The sequence below is a fragment of the Ornithorhynchus anatinus genome, chromosome 10, assembly GCF_004115215.2.
Source record: "Ornithorhynchus anatinus isolate Pmale09 chromosome 10, mOrnAna1.pri.v4, whole genome shotgun sequence".
In the NCBI taxonomy this organism is placed as follows: domain Eukaryota; kingdom Metazoa; phylum Chordata; class Mammalia; order Monotremata; family Ornithorhynchidae; genus Ornithorhynchus; species Ornithorhynchus anatinus.
Genome location: NC_041737.1, coordinates 51,455,426 through 51,480,614, shown reverse-complemented (window position 1 = coordinate 51,480,614; position 25,189 = coordinate 51,455,426). Strand labels below are relative to the sequence as shown.

Genomic DNA, 25,189 nt, shown 5'->3' with positions numbered 1-25,189 from the left:
CAGTCGGAGTCCCACATAAGGATCACAGCGTTAATCTCCATTTTAAAGATGAGGCAACTGAGGCACAGAGAAGTGAAGTGATTTGCCTGAGGTCAACCAGCAGACAAGTGGCGGAGAGAGGATCAGAACCCGGGTCCTTCTGACTCCCAGGCCCGGGCCCTAATCACTAGGCCTCCCTGCTCCCATTCCCCAGACCCGTGACCCTTTTTCCACTAGATCTCACCAGGAGAGGGAATCCAGATCGATCTGGAAGATATTTTGGTCTCAGGAAAGAGATCCGGGGAGGGGGAGGAATCCTTAGCTCCCGGAGGCAGAGTTGAGGGGTGCTGTCTCTCTGGGATGCTGGGATTCTGGAGGGGAGGGGGGTCATACTCGATTCAAGCAACAGGCAGCCATTGTCTGAGGAGGCGAAGGGAGAGAGAGAGAGAGGAAGGAGGAGAGGAAAGGGGAAAGGTTCTCTTTGAGAACTGCAGAACAAGGCTGACACTGTCTCATCTCTGAATGGCCTTTTGACACGGCGATTATTTTGAAGAGCTTTAGTTTGTAGCCGAGACCAGGTAGCTGAAGTAGAGGGGTGGAAAATGAGTTTGCTCAAGCTAACGAAACAGTGTCTGCCTGTCTCCTTTGGGGTTGTATTTTGTGAATTATGGCATTAATTAACTTATGGATTATAAATTATTTATATTGTCTGCCTCCCCTGAAGAATGTAAGATGATTATGGGCAGGGAAGTGCCTGCCAACTTTGTTGTATTATACCCTCCCAAGAGCTCAGTGTTCTGCACACGGTAAGCACTCACTAAATACCATTGTTAATGATGATTACCTAGGCGTTTACTAGGGGTAGATTTGAAATTATTAGATCAAAACCAATCCCTGTTCCACAGAGGGCTCGCAATCTATTTAATCCCCTTTTTACAGAGGAGGGAACCAAGGCTCAGAGAAGTTTAACAACTTGCCCGAGGTCACACAGTAGGCAAGTGGCAGAGCCAGGGGTAGGATCTTGGTCTCCTGACTCCCGGGCCCAAGCTCTGTCCACCAGACCACACTGCTTCCCCAAAAATGATTGGTCTTAGACCTTCCTAGAAGCGACCGTAGTTGATAGGAAAGAGGGGACGAAGTTTATCTGCTTGTGTGTGGAGTAGGGGGGACGACTAGGCCACAGAAGCCAGGAAGGGAGTGATAGAGGCTAGAGAAGCTGGTTTGGACCTAGCCGGTATGGTCTTCCCTGGAGACTGTAAGCTCCTTGTGGGCATGAATCACACCTACCAACTCCGTTGTACTTTCCCAAGTGCTTAGTACAATGCTCTGAACCCAGAGAGCACTCAACAGATACCGTTGATTGATCGATAGAATTACCGGGTCGGACTTGCCCATCATCTGGCTGGACCCGGATGTGGGCTCCGAGGCTCTGCACTTGACTCTCTCCGTGATCTTGTTGGTGTTGACCCTACTGGAGTCCAGTGACGCTCTCCCCCTTTTAAAGCCCTATGGAAGGCACATCTCCTCCGAGAGGCCTTCCCTGACTGAGCCCTCCTTTCCCCTTCCCGTTCCCCTTCCCCGCATCGCCCTGACTTGCTCCCTTTATTCATTCCCCCCTCTCAGCCCATAGCACTTATATACATATCTCTAATTGATTTCTATTAATGTCTGACTGGCCAGCCAGCCGGAGCCCCCAGTGGCCGGTGATCCCTCCAGACCATCGGTTTGGTGGGTGCTGAGGGAGCCAGGGGCGAGGGTAGTTTGTGAAACTAAATTAAACTGATTTCTTCATCCCAGAGGGTGAGGGCAAGGAGTGGCTGATCAGCAGTTTAGGGTTAGTGGACTGGTGGGTGGAGATCCCTCTTTTCTACCGGAAGCTCTCTGCACTGACAGTAACAATTCGAGAAGCAGCGTGATCTAGTGGATAGAGCACAGGCCTCGGGGTCAGAAGGACCTGGATTCTAATCCCAGTTCCGCCACTTGTCTGCTGTGCGACCATGAGCGAGTCGCTTTACCTTTCTGTGCTTCAGTTGCCTCATCTGTAAAATGAGAATTAAACCTGTGAGCCCCATGTGGGACAGGGACTGTGTCCAGCCTGGTTAGCTTGTATCTATCCCAGCGCTTAATACAGTACCCGACATTAGACTCTAAGCTTGTTGTGGGCAGGGAATGTGTCTATTATTGTATTGTACTCTCCCAGGCCCTTAGTACAGTGCTCTGTAAGTAAGTGCTCAATAAATATGATTGACTGGATTAACAAATACCATAACATATCAGCAGATTTGGAAGACACATTCCCTGCCCACAACATGCCTCCTCCTCCTTCCCTCCTCTCCACTTCACAGGCTTCTCTGGCTCCCGGTGGTTTGTTTGGTTGTAGGGCCTTGTTGGGGCGATTGTGTGTTTGGGGTGTGGGCTGCAGGGATGCCCGCCAAGTCGGTGACTTTAAATGTGGAATTTCATGGATCAGGAGAGCAGTTGGCTCACAGTTGAATTGGGTAACAGAAGACGATTTCTCCCCACTCCCTCCAGTGTTGTTCTGTGTGAATATTTTCCTTCTTCGTGTACAAAGGACTGTTCTCTGGCCTCACATGTCCCTCTTCCAAGGCACAGTGAAGCCCATTCAGACCGAGACCCCCAGAGAAACCTCCACCCTGGCAGAGAATGGGACTCCTGTCCTGACGGGCAGGGGGCTTGGATTTTGGCTGGGGGGGAGGCCCCCGTTTCAGGTGGGACTTGGGGGATTGGATAGGGGGCTTGTGGTTTGTGGGCCTAGAAGAGGGAGGGAGGGGGTGGCAAGGAGAAGGGGACCCTCTGTCCTCCTCCCCTCCGCTCCTTACCCCCTGGGCTGTGAGAAGGTTTGGTTTGCTCTGGTTGTCCTGGCTGCCAGCTGGGAATAAAAGCAAGAAATTGGAAATACCGGGAAGGGATTGATGATTAATAATGAGGGAATTTATTAAGCTCTTCCAATGCCTAAGCACCGGGGTAGATACAAAATACAGGGGACACGTAGTCCCTGTCCTATACGACACTCACGAGCTAAGAGGGACAATGGGTATCTTATCCCCATTTCACAGAATGAGGAAACTGAGGCCCAAGGAGGTTGGTGGATATGGCCACAGCCCCACAGCAGGCCGGGGCAGAAGCGGGACAAGAACCCAGGTCTCCTGACTCCCAGACCTGAGCTCGTTCCTGTAGACCCAGCTGCCTAGTGGAAAACCTCGGCCTGTATAAGCTCAAACAGTCAATCAGTGGTATTTATTGAGCTTTTACTGCATGCAGAGCTCTGTACTAAGCACTTGGGAGAGTACAATACGCGTTGGCAGCCATGTTCCCCACCTACAGTGAGCTTTCAGTTTAGAGCCCCTGCCCTTTGTTAGACTTTCACAAGGGAAATGGGAGAAACAGTGTGGCCTTGTGAAAAGAGCACCGGCCTGGGAATCGGGGGACCTGCGTTCTAATTCTGTCACGTACTCCTGCGTGACCTTGGGAAGTCACTTAACCTCTCTGTACCTCAGTTACCTCATCTGTAAAACAGGGAGTAAATCTTACTCTACTTCTACTGTGAGCTCCATGAGGGACAGGCACAGGGACTAATTATCTTGTATCTACCCCAGTGCTTAGTACAGAGCTTGGTACATAGTAATTGCTTAACAATAATAATGAAAATAATAATAATTTGCCAGCATCCTACCTCCCTGTCTCCCTGCATGGGACTGGACAGATTCCTAAGCACAGAACCCTTCGAGCACAGTGCTTTGCACACAGTAAGCTCTCAATAAATACGATTGAATGAGTAAAACATAGTTGCTGTGTGTCAGCCAGGAGGTCAGATTGCTCCTGGGGGAGAAAACACACACAGGACTGGGTTTGCTTCTCCTCTTGGCAGAAGGGATGGTTTGATTAAGAGCCTCTTGTGCCCGGAGCAGGTTTGATTAAGAGCCTCTTGTGCCCAGAGCGGGTACCAGCTGTGACTTCCCTAGATGGTCATTCCCGCTATCCACCCTCAGGAACAGTGTAAGGAAGGACAGAGGTTAGTCACAGCCTTGAGGCCTGCTCTGGGCCAGTTCCCTCATTTCCCAGAAGATTTTGTGCAGATCTGTACTTGCTGCTCTTTCCTTTCCCTGCCTCTGCCAACAGCAAGCACTCGAACGTATTTACTCACATAACAGTCCCGCTTTGGGGCCTAATTTTTGTAATCTTTAAGTAGGGGTGGATGATTAGGTGAGTCATGTAAGAATTAGGTCTTGCAATAAGGAAAGAGGAGAAAGAGGAAAACAGTCGGCAGACCACTAGCCTCCCCTTCTCCGAAGCTCTTCTAAAATTATATTTCCTCCGGAAAGCCTTCCCTGCTTAATCGCTCATCTCTCCTCCCCATTTCCCTTTCTGCTGTGGTGTCTTGTGCATTTGAATTCTCGCCACCTAAGCCTTGAAGTAGTCACCTCACCCCCACAAGACTTAAAGTAAGTATATTCTGTTGCTTCCCCTACCTGCGATTTATTTTATTGTCTCCCTCCCCCCTTTAGGTTGCCAGCTTTGAGGGCAGGGAATTGGCAACTTAGACTATTGTACTCTTCTAAGTGCTTAGTACAGTGCTGAGTACCTAGTAAATACTAGGATGAAGCCAAAGGGCACTTGAGACTATATCCCTTCAATTGCTGCATACAATAGGCATTCAGTCAAGGACACCTATCCCCTCCAAAATTGTTCTCACCTTTCTGAGCTTCCTCTAACTTGGGTCTGTTTTCCTTCTTATCTCCTTTTTATCTCCTTTCTGTTCCTCCTCTTCCCCCCCATAGATGGCTCTCACTGCTTACAATTATGAGGTCTAAAAATAATCTTTTATGTGGTCCTCTAAATTGGGAAGGTGCAGTTGTACAAGCGAATCTGGGGACTCCCGGCAGGGCTGGCTGCATATGGTAAGGTTTATCAATCAGTCAATCAATCGCATTTATTGAGTGCTTACTAGGTGCAGAGCACTGTTCTAAGCGCTTGGGAGAGTACACCACCACAGAATTAGCAGAAACGTTACCTGCCCGTAACGAGCTTAGAGTCTTGGGAGAGACGGGCATGCATGTGAATAAATAAATAATTTATAATATGTAATTTAAAGATATGTATATAGTAATTAAACCAAAGTGGCCTTTGGAAGGCCAAATAACTCGACTTAGATTAGCATATTTTGGACACATAATCAGGAGGACTAATTCCCTGGAGAAGACACTAATGCTAGAAAAAGTCCAGGGAAAACATGGAAGAGGCAGACCAGCAGCTAGATGGATAGAGACCATAACAACAATAACAGAAGAAGTATCAGAAAGGTTGAGGATCATGGCAGAGGACAGGAAGTTCTGGAGAAGGTATATCCGTGGAGTTGCTATGAATTGGAAATGACTCGATGGCACTTAATAATAATAATAATAGCATAGTGTCCAGGCTCCCTCTGCCAGTCCGAACGGGCCCTTGGGATGAGGACGGTGGCTCTGGGGTGGGGAATGAGGTAGGGAGGGACACTGTTTCCGTCTACTTTAACAGAGTATTGGGAGATAAATGAGTGCTTTTTTCTTTTTGAAGTCTTGAGCCTGAGCTCATTGTGGGTAGGGAATACGCATTGTTGGACTGTACTGTTCCAAGCCTAGCAGAAAGGGCATGGTTCTGGGGTCTAAGAGTTGTGTGTTCTAGACCCACTTCCGCTGGGTGACCTGGGGCAAATCTTGTAACCTCTCTGAGGCCAGTCACTTAACCTCTTTGAGGCCCGCTTTCCTCATTGGCAAAATGGGGATAGAATACTTGTTCTCCTTCCCTCTTAGACTGTGATCCCCTAGTGGGACAGGGGGCATGTCTGATCTGATCGCCTTGTATTTACCCCGGGCCTTAATTTGGGCCATAATAGTAATTATTAACAAGGTGCCTATAAACTCCATTACCTAGATCCATTTCTCTTATCTCTATTGTTCTCTCCCAAGCTGTCAGTACAGCCAGCAAGCATTCAGTGAATCCTATTGATTAGTTGGTTAACTGGCCAATGCTCTTTGATCCTGGCTCTTCACAGTCCCTGATGGGTTAAGATGTTATTAAATCTCTTGTGTGTGACGCCCTTACCCACATCATTCAAAGACCTGTCAGTGTTTTCTTTTCAATATTCTCATCATCGCTGCCAGGAGGGGAAGGGGACTAGCCCCCATTCACAAAGAAGGTCCCTTGGCCTCACTGGGCTGGAGCTGGGAGAACACAGCCCCTTTTCAGAGACTATAGAGTAATTATTAGTATTATTTTTGTAAAAGCGCTTACTAGGTGCCAAGCATTTAGAGTTGCACTCCTCACGTCCTCGCTGAAGACTTGCTAGGCACCTCCCCCCACCTTTCCTACGGGTTTCCAGTGTGATTTCAGTAAGCAGGCAGCCCTGTGAAGTCAGCAGATGAGTAATCTTGAGAGAATGGGTCCAGCCATGAACACCGGGTACATGTCTAGGGGTGGGGCTCCCTGGGCACACTCCAGATGTTTGTGCCTGGAGAGCTGGGGCACCCGGTAGAATTGACTTAACACCTTTGCCGTGCCCAAACCGAACTGCTACGCGTTTAGTACCGTGCCCCGTGCTCGGGAATTGCTCAGCAAACACCATTTCTACTCCTCTTGCCTCCTGGCTAATCCTTCACTCTCCCCATCTTCCAAGCCCAACTAAAACCACATCTCCTCCGGGAGGCCTTCCCCGATTAAGTCGTCGTTTTCTGCATCTATTCGCCCTTCCTTCTCAGTCAATCAGTGGCGTTTATTTGAGTGCTTACTGGGTGCAGGGCGCTGTATTAAGCACTTAAGAAAGTACAGGACAGCAGAGTTGGTAGATGCAGTCTCTGGGAGTTTATGGTCTTGGCTTAAGTGGAAAGAGCACAGGCCTGGGAGTCAGTGGACCTGGGGCCTAATCCCGGCCGCATCACTTGCCTGCTGTGTCCTTGGGCATGCCTCAGTTTCCTCATCTGAAAACCGGGGAATCGGTCCTTATTCTCTCTCCTACTTAGACTGCGACTCTCATATTGGGCAGAGACTGTGTCCAACCTGATTAAAGCGCTGGCACGTAGTAAATTCTTAACAAATATCACAGTAGTTATTATTTTTTATTACAGGGAGAACAGATGCTAAGGTAGATTAGGGATAGAGGCATAGTAGAGCATAAGAATATTTACCAAAGTATTGTGGAGCTGGGGTGAGTATCAAAGTGCTTAAGGAATACATACCCAAGTACATACTCAAATGATCAGTCCGTTGTATTTACTGATCATATACTGTGTGCACAGCACTGTACTGATTGGGAAAGTCGATATAACAGAGGTGGTAGATACATTCCCTGCCCACAAGGAACTAACAGTCCATAGAAGAGGAGAGGGTGAATAGAGGAAATGTGAGGCTGGGAAGGCCTCTTTTTTTTTTTTTTAAATGACATTTGTTAAGCCCCTTCTATGTTCCAGGCACTGTACTAAGCGCTGGGGTGGATACAGCTTAGGTTGGACACAGTCCCTGTCCCATGGGGCTCATAGTCTTAACCCCCATTTTAGAGATGAGATGACTGAGGCCCAGAGAAGTGAAATTCCTTGCCCAAGATCACACAGCAGACATGTGACGGAGCCAGGATTAGAACCCAGGTCCTTCTGACTCCCGGGCCCAGGCCCTATCCAATAAGCCACACTCCTCTTCTTGGAGGAGATGTGATTCTAGGAGAGTTTTGAAGGTGAGGAGAGTTTGGGTCTGTACCCCTTGAGTACTTTGCTAATTATCCCAGCCCCACAGCACTTAGGGGAAATGACATCCGTCATTTTTCTTAATGTCTGTTCCCCCGACCCACTAGACCATAAGTTCCTCCAGGGCAGAAATCGTGTCCACTCTTCCAAACGCTTAGTATATTACCACCGATTTGATTGACTTCACAAGGGGATGGGCAGACCCAAAGACAGGCCTGTGTCCTCGCTTAAGCTTTAGGAAACAGAACTACCTCCCTGCTGCCTGATTGTGAGAGCTCGGGAGAGTACAAATGAAGCAACGTATTAACGATAGTATTTATCAGACGCTGCAGTCGATACGAGATAATCAGTTTGGACAAAGTTCCTGTCCAAAACAGGGCTCACAGTCTATCTTAGGCCCATTTATAGATGAGGAAACTGAGGTCTGGAGAGATTAAATGTCTTGCCCGGGGTCACATGGCAGGCCAGTTATAGAGGCAGGATTAGAAAGGAGGTATCTTGACTCTCAATCTCTCTTTCACCGCCCCCTCCGCGTCCTCTGCCCTTGAAAAACCTCCAGAAGAATAAAGGAGACATGCGGACTGGAACTCTTCACAAATAGCCGGGGCAGGGAAAAGAACAAGAATAGAATCCGGAAAAGAACAAGAGTAGGATGTGGAAAAGCTGCCTGGCTTAGTGGAAAGAACACAGGTCTGGGAGTCAGGAGACTGGGTTCTAATCCCAGCTCCGGCACTCGCTTCGTTCGTGACTTGGGTAGGTCACTTGGCTTTTGTGCCTCAGTTCCCTCATTTGTAAAATGGGGTCTCCCTCCCTGTGTTTCCCAGGTGGAATAGCGACTGTGATCTGATTGTAGATGACACGGTGTTTGGCATATAGTAAGAGCTGAACAAGTACCACTGTTCTTATTTGAGCATCAGATATAACTCTACCTGCCTGTTTACTTCTCCGTTCCACAACATCAAGAGCAGTCACCTTGGTGCTGCCCTGAGACACTGAACTTTTCACCTCCCCTCTATCAATCAGTGTTATCTGAGTACTTACAGGGGGAAGAACACTGTACCAAGTGCTTGGGCAAGTACCCTACAGTAGTCTAGTCTTGTCCTTAAGGAGTTTACGGTCTAGCAGGGGACAGAGAGGCTAAAACAAATCTCGCTAGATTGTAATAATAATAATGATAGTATTTGTTAAGCTCTTACTCTGTGCCAAGCACCGTTCTAAGTGCTGGGGTAGATATAAGGTAATCAGGTTGTCCCACACGAGGCTCACAGACTTAATCCCCATTTCTCAGATGAGGTAGCTGAGGCACAGAGAAGTTAAGCGACTTGCCCAAGGTCGCCCAGCGGACAAGTGGCGGAGCCGGGATTAGAACCCACGACCTCTGACTCCCAAGACCGTGCTCTCAGCCACTGGGCCACTCTGCTTGTAAGCTCCGTGAGGGCAGGGATCGGGTCTGTCATTTGATTTTTTTCGCTCCCAAGCTTAGCCACATCGGAGGCACTCGATACGTAGCGTTGATTGAATAAAATAAATTTCAGGTAGGAGAGCGGGGCCGACTTTCCAGCTTGAGTCGGGCCAGTGGATGAGGAGGGCTGGGAAGTGAGCCCGCCCATTGTCTTCCCCTCCTTCCCCCGATGATGCATCGCGCCGAGTGACCCTGGGAGGAGGGAGGTGCCGTAGCCGCCCCTTGGCCCCGCGGGATCCCCGCGTGGGCACGGATGGCCCAAACTTCCATGCTCCCCCGGGGTTGTGGATTTGGAGGGAGGGGTCGGTGACTCATGGTCCCAAGGCCGCGCCCCGTCCGTATCCTGCCCGGCGGCTGGGTTGGTGCCCAGTGGTTGGGTTGGGGCCCAGAGGCTGCGTTGGTGCCCAGCTGAGCACTGCCAGTGCTCAGGGAACACGCATGCTCCGACTGTTTGGCTCCGGCTGCCTCTGCCTCCTGGGGCTTGGCTGGGCCAAGGGAGCGTCACGTGATAGCGGCTGCTCCTTCCTCTCTACCTTCTCCTCCTTTCTCCTCCCTTCTCCTCCGAGGCTTTTCCTAAAGCCTCTTCTCCCACTCCCATCTGCATCCCCTCTGACCTGCTCCCTTTGTCCATCTCCCCTCTCGGCCCCGCAGCACTTATGTATTTATCTGTAATTTATTTATTTCTATTAATACCCGTCTCCCCCTCTAGTCTGTAAGCTTATCGTGGGCGGGGAATGTGTCTGTTCATTATTATATCGTCCTCTCCCAAGCGCGTAGTACGGTGCTCCGCACAAAGTAAGCACTCAATAAATACGACCGAATGAATAAGTGAGTGAATCCTCCTCCCTCTCTTTCCTTCTCCTCCTCCCTTCCCTCTTCTTTCCCCTTCTGCTCCTCCTCCTTTTCGAAGCAGGCCAGGTCATGAAGCTTTAGTCCCCCAGAGGGTGTCAGTTCAGCGCCCCCTCCATACATTCTGCCGGTTGGGGCTTGCCCCAGCGTTCGACATTCCTGACGGAGGGCTGGGGCATCTGGGGAACCGGCAGCTAAATGTTGCTTCTGCTCTTCGTGGGCACCGGGAGGAGGAGGAGGGAGAAGAATGGGAGGAGAAAGGGACGGCTACCGAGTTCCCCTAAAGCTGTTGGTTGAGCACCCACTGGATGCACTGGTAAACTCTTGGAAAAATATAATAATAAATAATAATATTGGTATTTGTTAAGCGCTCACTATGTGCAGAGCACTGTTCTAAGTGCTGGGGTAGACACAGGGGAATCAGGTTGTCCCACGTGGGGCTCACAGTCTTAACCCCCATTTCACAGATGAGGTCACTGAGGCACAGAGAAGTTAAGTGACTTGCCCCCAGTCACACAGCTGACGAGTGGCCGAGCCGGGATTCGAACCCATGACCTCTGACTCCAAAGCCCCGTACTCTTTCCGCCGAGCCACGAGGCAACCAATGCACTCTGCCCACAAGGAGCTTCCACTCCAGTGAGGGAGACAGACTTATATTTGTCAATAAAAGAAATGGAATGAATGACTGGGTGTGTAAATTCAAGTCCTTTGAGGACTAGGATTGCGGTAACCAACCCTACTGTACTCTTCCAAGTGGTTAGTTCAGGTCTCTGCAGATAGTAAGTCCTCAATAACTACCAAAGATTGCAATCACCCTGTGGTATCTTAACCTTCCCGAAGAGTCGTCATGATCATCGTCATCCGGATCATCATCGATGGTATTGACCGAGTGCTTCCTATGCGCAGAGCACTGTACTGAGCACTTCGGAGAGTACAGTCCGACAGAATTGGCAGACGCTTTCCTTGCCCACGACGAGCTTGCGGTCTAGAGTCTGCTTGAGGGGACGCCCTCCTCTCTTGACCTCCGCCTCACGATGGGTCGATTTGTCTGTTGGAAGGTCTTCGGCAATCTGCTGTCTTTGTTTTTCGTTTCGCCAGATGAAATGGGATTAGGCATTAGGCATTGGGAGAAATGGGTGGAGGTAGCGTACCCGAGCAGCTTCTACATGGCGGACTGAGATGGGGCAGGTACAAATGAGGAGGGGGCGGCGTGGTCTGTGTAACGGCAATTGAAAAAGGTAAAACTCAGCTGCGTCGCAAAGCTCCAACGAGACATTTTGCTGTGTCCTGGCTGGGGAGTTACCCGGAATCCCATGCCGAGCCTGGCTGTGGATTTGATCGATCTGGAAGATGGGCTGGAAGCAGTAATAATACTAACGGTGTTTATTCAACACCTGCTTCCTGCACTGTGCTAAGCATTGGGAGTGGCTTTCAGAGATGAGCCGTAGACACGGTCCCCGGCTTCCAAGGGGCTCACTAGCTAAGAGTAGGGGTGGAGGGGGTTGGTATAGGAGCAGGGGAATTCAGGCTGCTCCTCACAGAAGGGATGGAGAATAGCGAGGTTGGGAGTGGTTTTAGAGAACTGAGCCACCTAAAGGGTGGGATGGGGTTGGGGGCAAGATCCTGCGGTCCTGGGGGGCTCTGTGCTTAGGGGGGAGGCTTCCAAAGTACAGATTGTCTCTATCTGTGGCCGAATTGTACATTCCAAGCGCTCAGTACAGTGCTCTGCACATAGTAAGCGCTCAATAAATACTATTGAATGAATGAATGAGGAAATCTGACTCCATTTTGGACTCCATCTTCCCGAAAACTTTGCTTGCCATAAATCAGGGGTCATCTCCAGCAGTGTTCTGGAAGAAATGCAAATATTACTAGTACTGTTAGTAATAATAATAATGTTAAAGTACCTGGCATGGGGGTAGACCCGAGATAATCAGATCAGGCACCATCCCTCTCCTACCCAGGGCTCAGGCTAAGAGAGGAAGAAGACCTAGTAGATGAGGAAACTGAAGCACGGAGAGATTAAGGCGCAGAAGCAGCATGGCCTAGTGGATAGAGCATGGGCCTGGGAGTCAGGAGGACTTGGGTTCTAATCCCAGCTTTGCCAGTTGTCTGCTGTGTGACCTTGGGCAAGTCACCTCACTCCTCTGTGCCTCTGTTACCTCAACTGTAAAATGGGGATTAAGACTGGGAGCCCCATGTGGGACAGGGACTGTGCCAAACGCGATATGCTTGAATCCACCCCAGCGCTGAGTGCTTGACGCCTAGTACGTGCTTAACAAATACCACAGTTATCATTATTATTTACTGACTTACCCAGAGTCACACAGCAGGCGAGTGCACAGCCGGGACTACGGTTCAGCTTTTCCAAAACGACTCTGCCTCTCAGTCCGGCCCCTTTCTAACCATGGGGAACGTGAGGTTGTTTCCATTTGCGCCCAGGATGTTTCCGCCCTTGTTTTTGAGGAGCGTTCGCCTAGAGAGTCGATTCGGCACTCCATCTTCCGTTCTCCCTCACTAGGGGCAAGGAACCTTCTGGATTTGCCTTGCACCTTGGCGGGGGTCCAAGGGCGAGGGCGAGCCGTGCCTCTAGCAGGCTCGGCTCCAATCCTTCCCAACACTTCTCCTGATGGGATACAAGTCTCCTAATACACCCAAGCCCGAGGCGCGCTCTTTTTCATTCAGTCAGTCGTATTTGTTGAGTGCCTACTGTGTGCAGAGCACTGTACTAAGTGCTTGGGAGAGTACAATACATCAGTAAGCAGACACCTTCCCTGCCCACAGCGAGCTTACAGTCTTAGAAAACAGAATCAATCACAGTGATAAACCTCATGGGTTGGCAGGTGAAATCATTTTTTTTTTTTTAAGGCATTTGTTAAGCACTTGCTAGGTGCCGGGCACTGTACTAAGCACTAGGGTACATACAAGCAGATCGGGTTGGACACAGGCCGTGTCCCCCATTGGCCTCACAGTCTTAATCCACATTTTACAGATGAGGTAACTGAGGCCCAGACTTTCCGAAGTCACACGGTAGATGAGGGGCAGAGCCACGATTAGAACCCAGGTCATCCTGACTCCCAGGCTCGTGCTCCGTCAATCGATCAACCGATCGATCGAATGGGGGCGGTCGGTACAGGAGTCTCTGAGCTTGTCTTCCCTCCCTGTCATTTCAGCACTTCACAGAGCTCCTGGACGAGTTTTCCCAGAACGTCCTGGGCCAGCTCCTGAACGACCCCTTCCTGTCCGAGAAGAATGAGCTGATGGAGGTGGAGCTGTCCCCGGCGTCCCCGGCCCCCCTCATCCAGGCGGAGCACAGCTACTCCCTCTGCGGGGACTCCCGCCCCCAGTCCCCGCTCACCCACATTTCCACCGACGACAACTTCCATGAAGGTAACGAACGGGGAACCCACGGGCGGGACTGGGTTCGGGGGATTTTCCGGTGGGCTCGGCGGCCGGACTGCCCCACCCCACCCGTTGGATGTCTTGTGGATGCCTCTTCCCTCGGCGTTTGGGCCTGGCGTGTCGTACTCCTCAAGGGCTGTGTGCTAAGCGCTCTTTGGGACCGGTGCGGTCACCACCCAGTGTGAACCCTGTGGGTCTGAGCAAGCTCCCCTTCCCTTGGCTCGTTCCCAACCTTCGCTGGGGAAGTGGATCTGAGCTGGAGAGTTCCGTTGTACTGGACTCTCCCAAGCACTTAGTACAATGTTCTGCATGTTATAAGCACTCGATAAATACGATTAATCGACCCACACGCACACGTGCGCACATAAACACTAACGCATGCCCTTCCCTGACCCTTTGTAACTTCCACCTCTGTGCTGCTGTTTTTCTCAGTGTTTTGCCATGCGGGACAGGGTCACGTTAGTCGTATTCGTTGAGTGCTTACTGTGTGCAGAGCACTGTACAGAGTTCTTGGGAGAGTTCAGTATAACAGACACATTCCCTGCCCACAGCGAGCTTACAGTCTAGAGGGAAGTTCCCTCATTCCAAGGAAGTTCCCGGCCAGAGGCCATGAGCGGGGCTGGGGCTCTTGCTTTGGCCCGAAAGGCCCTGGCTCCGGGGTAGCCAAGCAGGACAGACCGGCAGAGTCCCACCCTCGGTATGTCCTCCCTCCTCACCGGATTCCCCGACTATGAGGCAGATCTCATTTCCTTGGCGACAGGGATGCTCCAATTTTATTTCATTTTATGGTATCTGTTAAGCCCTTACTATGCGCCAGGCACTGTACTAAGGGCTAGGGTAGATACAAGCTAATCAGGCTGGGCAAAGTCCCTGTTCACAGTTTTCATCCCCATTTTACAGATGAAGTAACCAGCACAGAGCAGTTAAGTGACTTGCTCAAGGTCACACAGGAGTGAGAGAGAATGCATGTGGGGTTTTTCTTGCAGCCCCTCCCCATCCCACTTCTCTCCTGCTACCGGCGCCATCCTCTCCCCGACCCCGTCACGCGGACGGTGTATTTATAAAGTAGCTAGCACTACCCCCGACTCCTGCCTTAGAGCTTAATTATAATCTTTTTTCGGAAAGCCACTCTCTGGCCAACACAGCCAGCCGTAGTGTATCTGGAATTAACCAAATTCAGCCTATCCCTGCTCCCGTGACTTCTGGGTCATTCCAGGGTTGTTTTCTGTCACTTGTTCCTCCACTTTGAGCTTTGGTTCAGGGGAAGAAAAGCCTAACAGAAGGATGATGTTAAAGCCCTGCCTCCCATCACCCTCCTCTCCCTCCCGTCGTGACAGACTTCTTTCCCGGGGACATGACTTGCTGGCTGCTCGTTCCTTGGTTTTTTAACAGGGAAGATGGATGGACTCGATAAATCTGCTCCTCGCCCAAAGGTCGGGTTTCAAGAAATAGCGCCTTAGTTTAATTGAACCTGTCAGAACTTCCTGCTCATGATTTTGCTCCCGACATCCCCCGAAGTTTGGGGAAGGGGTGGGGAGGGGCTTGCGCTGATTTTTCGAGGATAAACCTGGTGCCAAGGTCATCGAATACGATGGATCATGTCGGTGAGTACATTTAATTGCCAAAGTTCGTTCCTCAGCAAAATCCATCTCCCATAACCCCGTTTTAACAGAAAGCCGCATGGCCTAGGGGAATGAATCCCATCCTGGGATGCAGAATTCCTGGGTTCTGTTCCCGACTCTACCACTTGCTTACCGTGTGTGACCAGGGGAAAGCCGCATCATTTCTCTGGACCTCAGTTTCCTTACCTGTCGGATGGAGATTCGGTACCCGTTCTGTGAGCCCCAAGTGGGACAGAGACTCTTGTCTCCCATTTGATGAACTCGTATCTACCCCAGTGCTCAGCTCAGTGTTTGGCACGTAGTAAGCATGGATCTGAAAGCTGGACGGTGAAAAAAGAGGATAGAAGGAGCGTCCATTTTTTTGAAATGCGGTGTTGGGGAAGGCTTTAGCGAATGTCGTGGACGGCCCGAAAAATAAACGAATGGGTTTTGGAGCCAATTAAGCCAGAGTGGTTTTTGGAAGGCCAAATGACTCAACTTAGATTAGCATATTTTAGACACATAATCAGGAGGACTAATTCTCTGGAGAAGACACTAATGCTCGGAAAAGTCCAGGGAAAATGTGGAAGAGGCAGACCGGCACCTAGATGGATAGAGACCCTAACAACAATAATGGAAGAACCGCTAGGTTACGGATCACGGCAGAGGACAGGATATTCTGGAGAAAATATATCCACAGAGTCACTATGAATCGGAAACGACTCGACGGCGCTCAATAACAAATACCGCAGTTATTATTTTTCTCATTATTGTTGGGGAAAGATGGGGGGTAGGGTTAAGAAAGCGGGTTGAGAGTAGGAGTAGGAGAATGCGGGGTGGTCTAATGGAAAGACCACGGGACTGGGAATCTGGCCACCTGGGTTTTTAATCCCGGCTCTACCATTTATCTTCCGTATGTCCTCGGCCAAGGCTCCTAACTTCTCTGTGCCTCGGTTTTCTCATTTGTAAAATGGGGATTACATACCTGTGCTCCCTCCTTCCTCCTCAGCGTATGAACACCATGTGGGCCAGGTCTGATCTGATTATCTTGACTCTACTCCAGAAGCTGGCACTTAGCAAGTACTTAATAAATGCCACTATTATTGTTATCGTTTGAGTTAGAGTCAGATGAGGTAATCGAGTTGGGGCTTTTGGCTACGAATTGATCTAGGCCAGTTATGAGCTGTCGGAGTTTCTTGTCTGACCGGGTCGAACGGTCATATTCCCGGAGCACTTACTGTGTGCAGAACACTGTACTAAGCGCTTGAGAAAGTATAGTAGAACAGAGTTTGTAGACACCTTCCCGACACTGCACAGTAGATAGAGCACAGGCCTGGGAGTCAGAAGGTCATGGGTTCTAATCCCGGCTCTGGCATTTGTCTGCTGTGCGACCTTGGGCAAGTCATTTAACTTCTCCGTTGCCTCAGTTACCTCATCTGCCAAAGGGGGATTGAGACCGTGAGCCTCACGTGGGACAGGGGCTATGTCCAACCCAATCTGCTTGTACCCACCCCCGTGTTTAGTACAGTGCCTGGCACATAATAAGCACTTAAATACCATTATTATTATTATTAATATTAATAAAACAAGCATACAGTCTAGAGACTGGACAAACTGCATTTGTGTAGAGACTGGATGCATGGTTTTTGTAGGTGATTTGTTATAATAGCAGCTTGGGAACACTTCTATGCCCTAGGGACACCACTTTCTCCTCTCAAACCATTTACATAGATTTGCATAAATTATCAGTCAATTTGCACTTTCCCGGGGCTCTAGACAAAATAGTGGCACTTTATCTTTAAAGGACATTTCTTGGCTTCTTTCCCCAGTTTGTTTTTAAAAAATGGAACTGTTGTGTTTTCCTCTTCTCATAATTGTGATTTTTAAGTGTTTACAATGTGCCAAGCCCTGTACTAAAGGTTAGGGTAGAACGAGATAGAACAGTATCAAATGACCTTTGAACATTTGATATTCGCCCTACCCCCAACCCATATCTTTAAATTATTTTATAAATTACTTATTTATTCATATTAATGTCTTTCTCCCCCTCTAGACTGTAATTTCATCATGGGCAGGGAACGTGTCTGCTAATTCTGTTGTATTGCACTCTCCCAAACCCTTAGAATAGTGCTCTGCAAATAGTAAGGACCCAATCAATGCCACTGATTGATAATAACAACATAATGAGGCTCACAGTCTAAGTAGGAGGGAGAACACATTTCGAATCCCCCATTAAGATTAGGAAACTAAGACCCAGAGAAATTAAGTGACTTGCCCAAGATCACACAGCAGGCAGAGGGCAGAGCCAGGATTAGAACCCAGGTCCTGTGACTCCTTGGGCTCCTTGTTCCCCAGCTCCCTTGCCAGGGCTTGGCTCCCGGGCACCCCCGCTCCGGGCGGAGCTCTCTGGCTACCGGCGGCTGAGTCTAGTGGCCCTGCCTGAAGACCCCCGGCCAGCGGCGTCTCCCTCCAACCCCTGGACGGGGTCGGGAGCCGTCCCAGGTGGGCCTTGGTGAGATCTGTCAGCTAGCCAGCCTCCTGCAGAGAAGCAGCGTGGCTCAGTGGCAAGAGCCCGGGCTTAGGAGTCAGAGGTCGTGGGTTCTAATCCCGGCTCCGCCAGCTGGCAGCTGGGTGACTCTGGGCAAGTCACTTGACTTTTCGGTGCCTCAGTTCCCTCATCTGTAAAATGGGGGTTAAGACGGTGAGCCCCAAGTGGGACGACCCGATTACCCTGTATCTGCCCCGGCGCTTAGAACAGTGCTCGGCACAGAGTAAGCACCTGACGAATACCAACATTATTATTAAGAGGACCTTGTTAGAAGGCTCTGCTCCCCGCCCTAACAGAGGTGACTGAATCGTTACGACCGTCATCGATAATAATGTTGGTATTTGTTAAGCGCTTACTATGTGCAGAGCACTGTTCTAAACGCTGGGGTAGATACAGGGTAATTGGGTTGTCCCATGTGAGGCTCACAGTTAATCCCCATTTTACAGATGAGGTAACTGAGGCACAGAGAAGTTAAGTGAGTTAAGTGAGTTAAGTCAACCCTCCCAGCTCCTCCCAGGACTCAGCGCTGGTCAGTGAGGGCTTCCCCAAGGTGGGGAGGGGGGAAGTGGGGTTTTTCTGGGTGTTAGTGTCCTGTTTCGGGGTCTCCCCACGCTCATCCCAGTCCGTCTTCTTGGACAACCATTGGCAATCCACGGTCACACAGCCACTCACACCCCCAGCCTCCAGGGAACAGACTACAGCATGGCCTAGAGGGTAGAGCACGGCCTAGGAGGCGGGGGGGAGCCAGGGCTCTAATCCTGTCTGCTGTGTGACCTTGGGCAAGTCACTTCTCCCAGCCTCACTCTCCTCCTCTGTAAAACGGGGATTCAACGCCTGTTCTCCCTCCCACGTAGACCGTGAGCCTCGTGTGGGACGGGGACTGTATCTGCCCTGATGATCTCGTAACTACCTCGGGGCTTAGTACGGGGCTTGGTAGCTAGTAATAGATATTATCGTTATTAAATCGCACATCATTTGGAGGATGGTTTGGTGGAAGCTGGGGCTGTTCTCCAGTCCAGATTAAGGTCTAAGGGGCCCACCCTCTGCCCCCCCCCCCCCCCCCAACCCCGCACACACTCTGAGCACATTGCGAAAGCACGTCTCCCACCGTTTTCTTCCCCACCCACTGTAATTTGGGGTTTTGGGGACCCGTGGTTCTCTTTAGAGCGGAGGGATCCTGTTTCCTTCTGTCCGTGCCTCCCCACAGCCTGCCCTCAAGCTCTGTGTTCCCCGAGCTTTTACTAAAATGGTTTGCCACTGGAGGCTACGGGAAGCCTGGGTCCCCCGCCCCTGGGCACTGAGCAGATGAGGACAACCATGCTCCCCCAGCGGACTGAGGTTTCTGATTGCCGAAGCTACGTTAGTTTCCATTCTGAAGCCGGGGTCATCTGTAGTTATCTAAATTGCATCTCTTCTTGGCCCCCCGGGGCGATCGGGTTTCACCACAGGAAAATTACTAGCAACGGAAAGAAGCTGGACTGGTCTCTGCCTTCCCCATCTCCCAGTCACCCACTAATTGTGGACAAATATATATTTTTTTTTTTTTTGGCCGAGGGGGAGCTCCAGAACCAACCATGGTTTTAGGGGACTTTGATTTTCTTCTCCACTCCTTCGCCAAGAAGCAGCGTGGCTCAGTGGAAAGAGCCCGGGCTTGGGAGTCAGAGGTCATGGGTTCGAATCCCGGCTCTGCCATTTGTCAGCTGTGTGACTGTGGGCAAGTCACTTCACGTCTCAGTTACCTCATTTGTAAAATGGGGATTAACTGTGAGCCTCATGCGGGACAACCTGGTGACCCTGTATCCACCCCAGCGCTTAGAACAGTGCTCTGCACATAGTAAGCGCTTAACAAATACCAACATTATTATTATTAAAAGAGGGGGTGGGCAACAGGGTGGTCACATGGAGCTCCCCCGGCCCCTCGGATTTCCAGATGCCTGCCCCAGCGCCGTACCACGGTACCTGCCGGACCGCGGCGTATAGAGCCCGGGCCTGGGAGTCAGAAGGCCGTGGGTTCTAATTCCAGCTCCGCCCCTTGTCTGCTGGGTGACCTTGGGCAAGTCACTTTACTTCTCTGTGCCTCAGTTACCTCAACTGTAAAATGGGGGTTGAGACTGTGAGCCCTTCCTGGGACAGGGACTGTGTCCCACTCGATCTGCTTGTATTCACCCCGGCGCTGGTACAGTGCCCGGCACATAGTAAGTGCTTAACAAAGACCATGAGTAGTATTATTTGTCAGGGAAATGGTGCCCGTGGACAGGCCTGCTGATGATAATGATAACAAAGCCATGGTCTTTCTTAAGTGCTGTGTGCCCAGAACTGCTAAAAACTGAGGTTAATACAAGGTTGGATCCTGTACCTGTCCTGCACTGGATGCACGGGAAAGAGGGAGAACGGGGGTTTCTTTCCCATTTTACAGATGAGGATAGTGAGGCCTAGAGTGGTTCAGTGATTTGCCCAGGGTCACACGGGAGTCTGGTGGAAAAACCGGGACAAGAATCTGGGCCTCCTGACTGCCCAGTTTCCTGCCCTTTCCAGTAGGATCTGCGGGGCCGGGAAGTGATTCATTGGTGATCCCTCACGGACCTGGGGGTAGATTTTCCCTCTCTCACAAGCCTCCCCCTTGGCCTCCTGTGAGATCCTCATTCATTCAATAGTATTTATCGAGCGCTTACTGTGTGCAGAGCGCTGCACTAAGCGCTTGGAATGTACAGTTCGGCAACAGATAGAGACAATCCCCGCCCAGTGACGGGCTCGCAGTCGAGAAGTTACTTTTGGGTTTCTCTTCCAGGAGCAGCAGGAGCAGCAGTAATCGTAGCAGGAGCGGTAGGAATCGTAGCCCAGCTCCGCCACTTGTCTGCTGTGTGTCCTTGGGGAAGTCATTTAACTTCTCTGGGCCTCAGTCACCTCATCTGTAAAATGGGAATTTAGACCGGGAGCCCTGGGTGGGACAGGGGCAGGCGTTCAACCCGATTATCTTGTCTCTACCCCGCACTTAGAACAGTGCCTGGCGCATAGTAAATGCTTAACAGATACTATAAAGCAAATACCGAAGTAAACGTGACAGGGACGCGGTAGTGGTCGTAGCGTTTACTGAGGGCCTCCTTGGTGTGGTGCTTTGAAATCGATGCTCAAGAAGTACTGAACCCACCGGTCGTATTTATTGAGCATTTACTGTGTGCAGAGCCCTGAACTAAGCACTTGGGAAAGTACAATGCCGTAGAATTGGTAGGCGTGAAAGTATTTGCCGCTAGAGCAGTCAGTAGAAGTAACCGAGGGCATTTACGCACACCGGTGCTCTGGAGGGGATAAATTAGTCCGGAAGTGCCGCAGGCGGCTGAGGGGATGGTGTGGCTTGCAGGGCAGGGAGATGAATCCAGGGAAGTGTGTTGGAGGGGGTGGGATTTTAGGAGGGCCCGGGACGTGGGGCGAGCTATCGTCTGGCACTGTGGGCGGTCTTGGGGCCTCCAGTCTCCCCCTTGCAGGGCAGCCCATCGTCACCTCACCGTTGTGGGGCTTCTTGAGCTCCCTGTCGGTGAAATACATTTTGGCTTTCCCCAAGTGTTTGCCGTCAAAGGATCCTTTGTGTCAGACTGTGAGGAAGAACATCCTCAGGGTACCGGTGGAGACATCCGTTTAACTCCTCCGGGCCGGAGTGGGAGGGTCTGGTTATTTGCCATGAAATTAAGAACCCCCGAGCCTAGTTTGAAAACGACTCCCCCACCCCCAACCCTGTTCCCTTTTTTTATGGTATTTGTTAAGCACCTACTGTGTGTCAAACGCTGTTCTGAGCGTTGGGGTAGGTACAAGTTAATTAAGTCAGATACAGTCCCTATCCCACATGAGGCTCACAGTCTATATGGGAGGGAGAACAGGTATTTAATCCCCATTATGCAGTTGAGGAAACTGAGGCCCGGAGAAGTTAAACGACATTCCTTAGGTCACAAGGTAAGCAGTTGGCGAGGCCGGAATTAGAACTCAGGTCCTCTGACTCCCAGGCCCGTGCTTATTCCACTAGGCCCCGCTGCTTGTCATTTGAGTCCGGTCTGTTTGACTCGGGGAGCTGCAGAGCTGCAAGCCGAGGAACGAGCCAGGGAAGGGCTGAAGTTGGGGCCTCCCTAGTTCCGGTGGCTTGTTTCGTCTTGTCTGCCACTCGTTTGCCGGCAGCTCTTTGCGAAGCCGTTATTTCCTCCCCTCTGCTCTGTCTGCTCCTCGCTGCTCCTCCTTGCTGGTGTTCTGAGCCTGGTCAGGAGATAGCCTCAGTATCCCCGTTAAAGGGCTCCAGGGCCCACCGATCGCACCCAGACAACATCGGGGACAAAGAGATGGGATCCATATAATGATAATAATAATTGTGATATTTTTCAAGCACTACTGTGTGCTAGGCACTGTACTAAGCCCTGGGGTGGTTACAAGCAAATTGAGTTGGACACAGTCCCTGCCCCGCCTGAGGCTCAGGGTCTTAATTCTCATTTTACAGACGAGGGAACTGAGGCACAGAAAAACGAAATGACTTGACCAAGGTCACACAGCAGACAAGTGGCAGAGCTGGGATTAGAGCCTAGGTCATTCCGACTCCCAGGCCCATAGTCTATCCACCGACCACATTGCTTCTCTACCCAAGACCACACCCTCACGCCGGGGCAGAGGACCACGGCCTCCGCAGTCCTGGTTTAGAGCTAGGCTGAGACTCGTTGTGGGCGGGGAACGTGTCTTTCAACTCTGTTCTGTTGTTATCTTGTCCTCTCCGAAGAGTTTAGTACAGTGCCCTGCACACAGAAAGTACTCAGGGATCGATTGATTGATATACCTCGGCCGATGTCCCCCACTAATAATAATAATTGTTGAGCCAAGAACTGGGCTGATAGCTGGGGGGTAAATGCTTGACAGTCAGATCAGACCCAGCCCCTGTCCTGTGTGACCAGTTCTGTTTTATAGCGTTCTGTGCATAGTGTGCTCAATAAGTACGATCGCCGAATTGATCGAATGAGGCACTGACTGGGGGCGGGGCTGTCTTTCTCTTTTGCTTCTCTCCAGCAGACCTGGAGGGCGAGGAATGGTGCCTGGCGCCGGAGTTGACCCCAGAGGCCATCAAGACGGAGCCGACGGCGTCGTGCGAGACCCCCGGGCTCGTCCCCTCCGTCACCCTGACCGTCACGGCCGGCCCCGGCCCTCTGGGGGAAGAGGAGCCCCAGCTGCAGAGCGAGGCTGGGGTAAGCGCTGCCTCCTCCGTGAGAGTCCCCGGGCCTCTACCTCTTCCCTTCTCCCCGCCATCCGGCTTGATGTGGCTCCGCGGTGGGGCAGACCCCAGCCTGGGCCTGCTCTGGGCCGGGAGTCTCTAGAGGTCCAGAGGTCTAGGGTCTCCAGAGTCTCCCCTGGGCAGGGAGAGAGCTGCGGGTGGGCTCCCTGGGATTCCTGAAGCCTCGGCCTCTGCCTGGTTGGAGGAGGGAGGGAAGGTCGTGGCCGGGGGAGGCGCGGGGTCCTGTCCCGCCGCCCCTCCTGTCAGCCATCACCTGCATCTCCTCACGGACAGGGAGCCGATCTTTGGGTTCAGGGCCCCGGGCTCCGGGCTCTGGCTTTGGGAAGCTCCCTTTGGTCCCTTTGCCAGAGTGCGAATCAGCTCTGTGCCACCAGCCCCGGGATGCAGAGCCAGGTGCATGGAGGAGACCAGGCCTCTGATTTAGGGGACCCTCCCTTCCTCATCCCCCAACCTCACCCCGCCGGCCTCACCCGGGTTCAGCTGCCTGCCTCTCTCCAGGAGGCCTGCCCTTCTCTCCGCTTCCTGGACGGGGGAGCGTGACTGCCCACGCCCTCCCACCCTGGCCCAGATGAGAGAGGGAGCTCTGCAGGGGGGCCCACAGCTTCCCGCTCCCGACCTCCGAGGCGGTCCCTCTGGTGCAGGGTGTCGGCGTTCCCGGCCGTCCCCGGAGCTCGGCTCCGATTCCCGGCTGCCCTGTTGGAGGCCGAGGTCGGAGTGGCCCTCGCCTGGCTCGGACAGGCCCCGCCGCCGGGAGCCGGGAGGAAACAGCTGTTCCATCGCGCCCTATCCCCGAGGCCAGTTCAGATCCCGTAAACCCGGCAGGCTCATGTCCGGGCAGGCCCATCCCGGGCTCCCCCGGGGAATCCGCAGGAGCAGGGCTGAGCCGAGCTGAGCAGAAGTTTTCCACGCGTCCTCACTGCCGGTCAGCCGTGCCGGTGGTTAGCGTGACGACGGAGCGGTTGTCTTTCTCGGCTTTGGGAGAGTCCTAAGGGTCCGGGCGGCTTTCTTTGGGTGAGGGACCCCGTCCAGCTGATCCACCGGGCCTTTGAGACCAACGTTTAGGAGCCCAGAACAATGGGCAATGTCACAGGGTTAAGAATGAAGCCACTAGAATGGCACTGACCAGTCCTATAGTTTTTTTTAATGGTATTTGTTAGCCGCTTACTATGTGCCAGACACTGTTCTAAGTACTGGGGTAGATACAAGGTCATCAAGTTGGACACAGCCCCTGTCCCTCATAGGGTTCACAGTCTTACTCCCCATTTTACAGATGAGGTAACTGAGGCACAGAGAAGTGAAGTGACTTGCCCAAGGTCACATAGCAGACAAAGGGAGGGGCCGGGATTAGAGCCCAGGTGCTTCTGACTCCCAGACCCGCGCTCTGTGCATTAGGCCACACTGCTTCTCTGCAGTCCACCCTCAGGCCGACGTGACCCAACATGGGAGAGTCATCCCACCCTCCGGGGCCTTGGAGGGGTGAGTGACCAAAGGCTAGAACAGGACGTTCTTGGAGCTTTTTGCAGAAGAGGTGTTCTGGGTTTTTGTTCCTTCAGTCATTTCACCCCAAAGGCCTGAGCTCCTGACCCATCTTGGGGTCTGCTCAGCCTCCCTGGGGGAGTGGCCCCACCCCCTTAAGATCAGCGACGTCGGGGTTCTGCCTTCTGATCGTCAGACTTCCAGGCCACTCCCAGCTCACTGTTCGATCTGGGGCGCCCCACTGTTTCACCCAGGTGTCCCGAGCTGTGGCAACCCAGAATGTGGGGTGCCCCGACCTGGACGGAGGCCTGGACTGAGGGGACTTGGCGGGAGCTCGGTCGTGGGCTACCTTGAGGAGGAATCTTCTGTCAGAGAAGAAGGGTGATCCAATTCAGTGGTTTTAGCATCGGGCTTGGATTCCCTGGGATCAGGATTTGGCCTAGGGAACTGGATTGTGGGTGAGCTGCCCCTCCGCCCATCCCGACCAGAGCTTTGGCCTCCCAACTCTTGGGACGGCTCAGTCTCCGTTTGGCACCTCTGTCGTTCCCTGCCTGTTTGTGGGAGCCTTGAAATTGGCTTAGAATTGAGTTTCCGGCTGTGCCGAAACCTCCCCTGGCCATGTACACGCCCGGCTGTGGCCTCAGAAGCAATTGCGGCCCTGTTTCTTCATCCCTGACCAGCTTGAAATGGTGGTGGTGGAAATAAAAGCTGTTACCCTCCACTTGCCCCAGCCCTGCTGACACTTGGAGCTGAATCACCGATTCTCAGAGTGGTTGGCTTGCAGACTGCGGGTCTCAGTTCTTTCCTGCTGATGAGGTTGGAAACTTGAGAGTTTTAACCTCTTCCCTCCTACTTAGACTGAGAGTCCCACGCGGGAGGGGA

At 51.8% G+C, this 25,189-nt stretch overlaps 1 protein-coding gene across 3 annotated transcripts in view; it reads left to right on the top strand.

The window, feature by feature from the left end:
* The window catches only part of CREB3L2 (cAMP responsive element binding protein 3 like 2), an 81,369-nt gene that overhangs the window by 36,997 nt on the left and 19,183 nt on the right, over positions 1-25,189 (top strand). The window contains exons 1-3 of one of the 3 annotated variants that reach the window (XM_029073670.2): positions 4,359-4,442; positions 13,197-13,413; positions 22,609-22,784. In XM_029073670.2, the coding sequence (XP_028929503.1) occupies positions 13,284-13,413; positions 22,609-22,784 (306 nt within the window). In that variant the 5' untranslated portion in view covers positions 4,359-4,442; positions 13,197-13,283. Of the gene's footprint in view, positions 1-4,358; positions 4,443-13,196; positions 13,414-22,608; positions 22,785-25,189 lie in introns of those variants that run through there. The other 2 variants (XM_029073669.2, XM_029073668.2) reach the window with 2 other exon arrangements.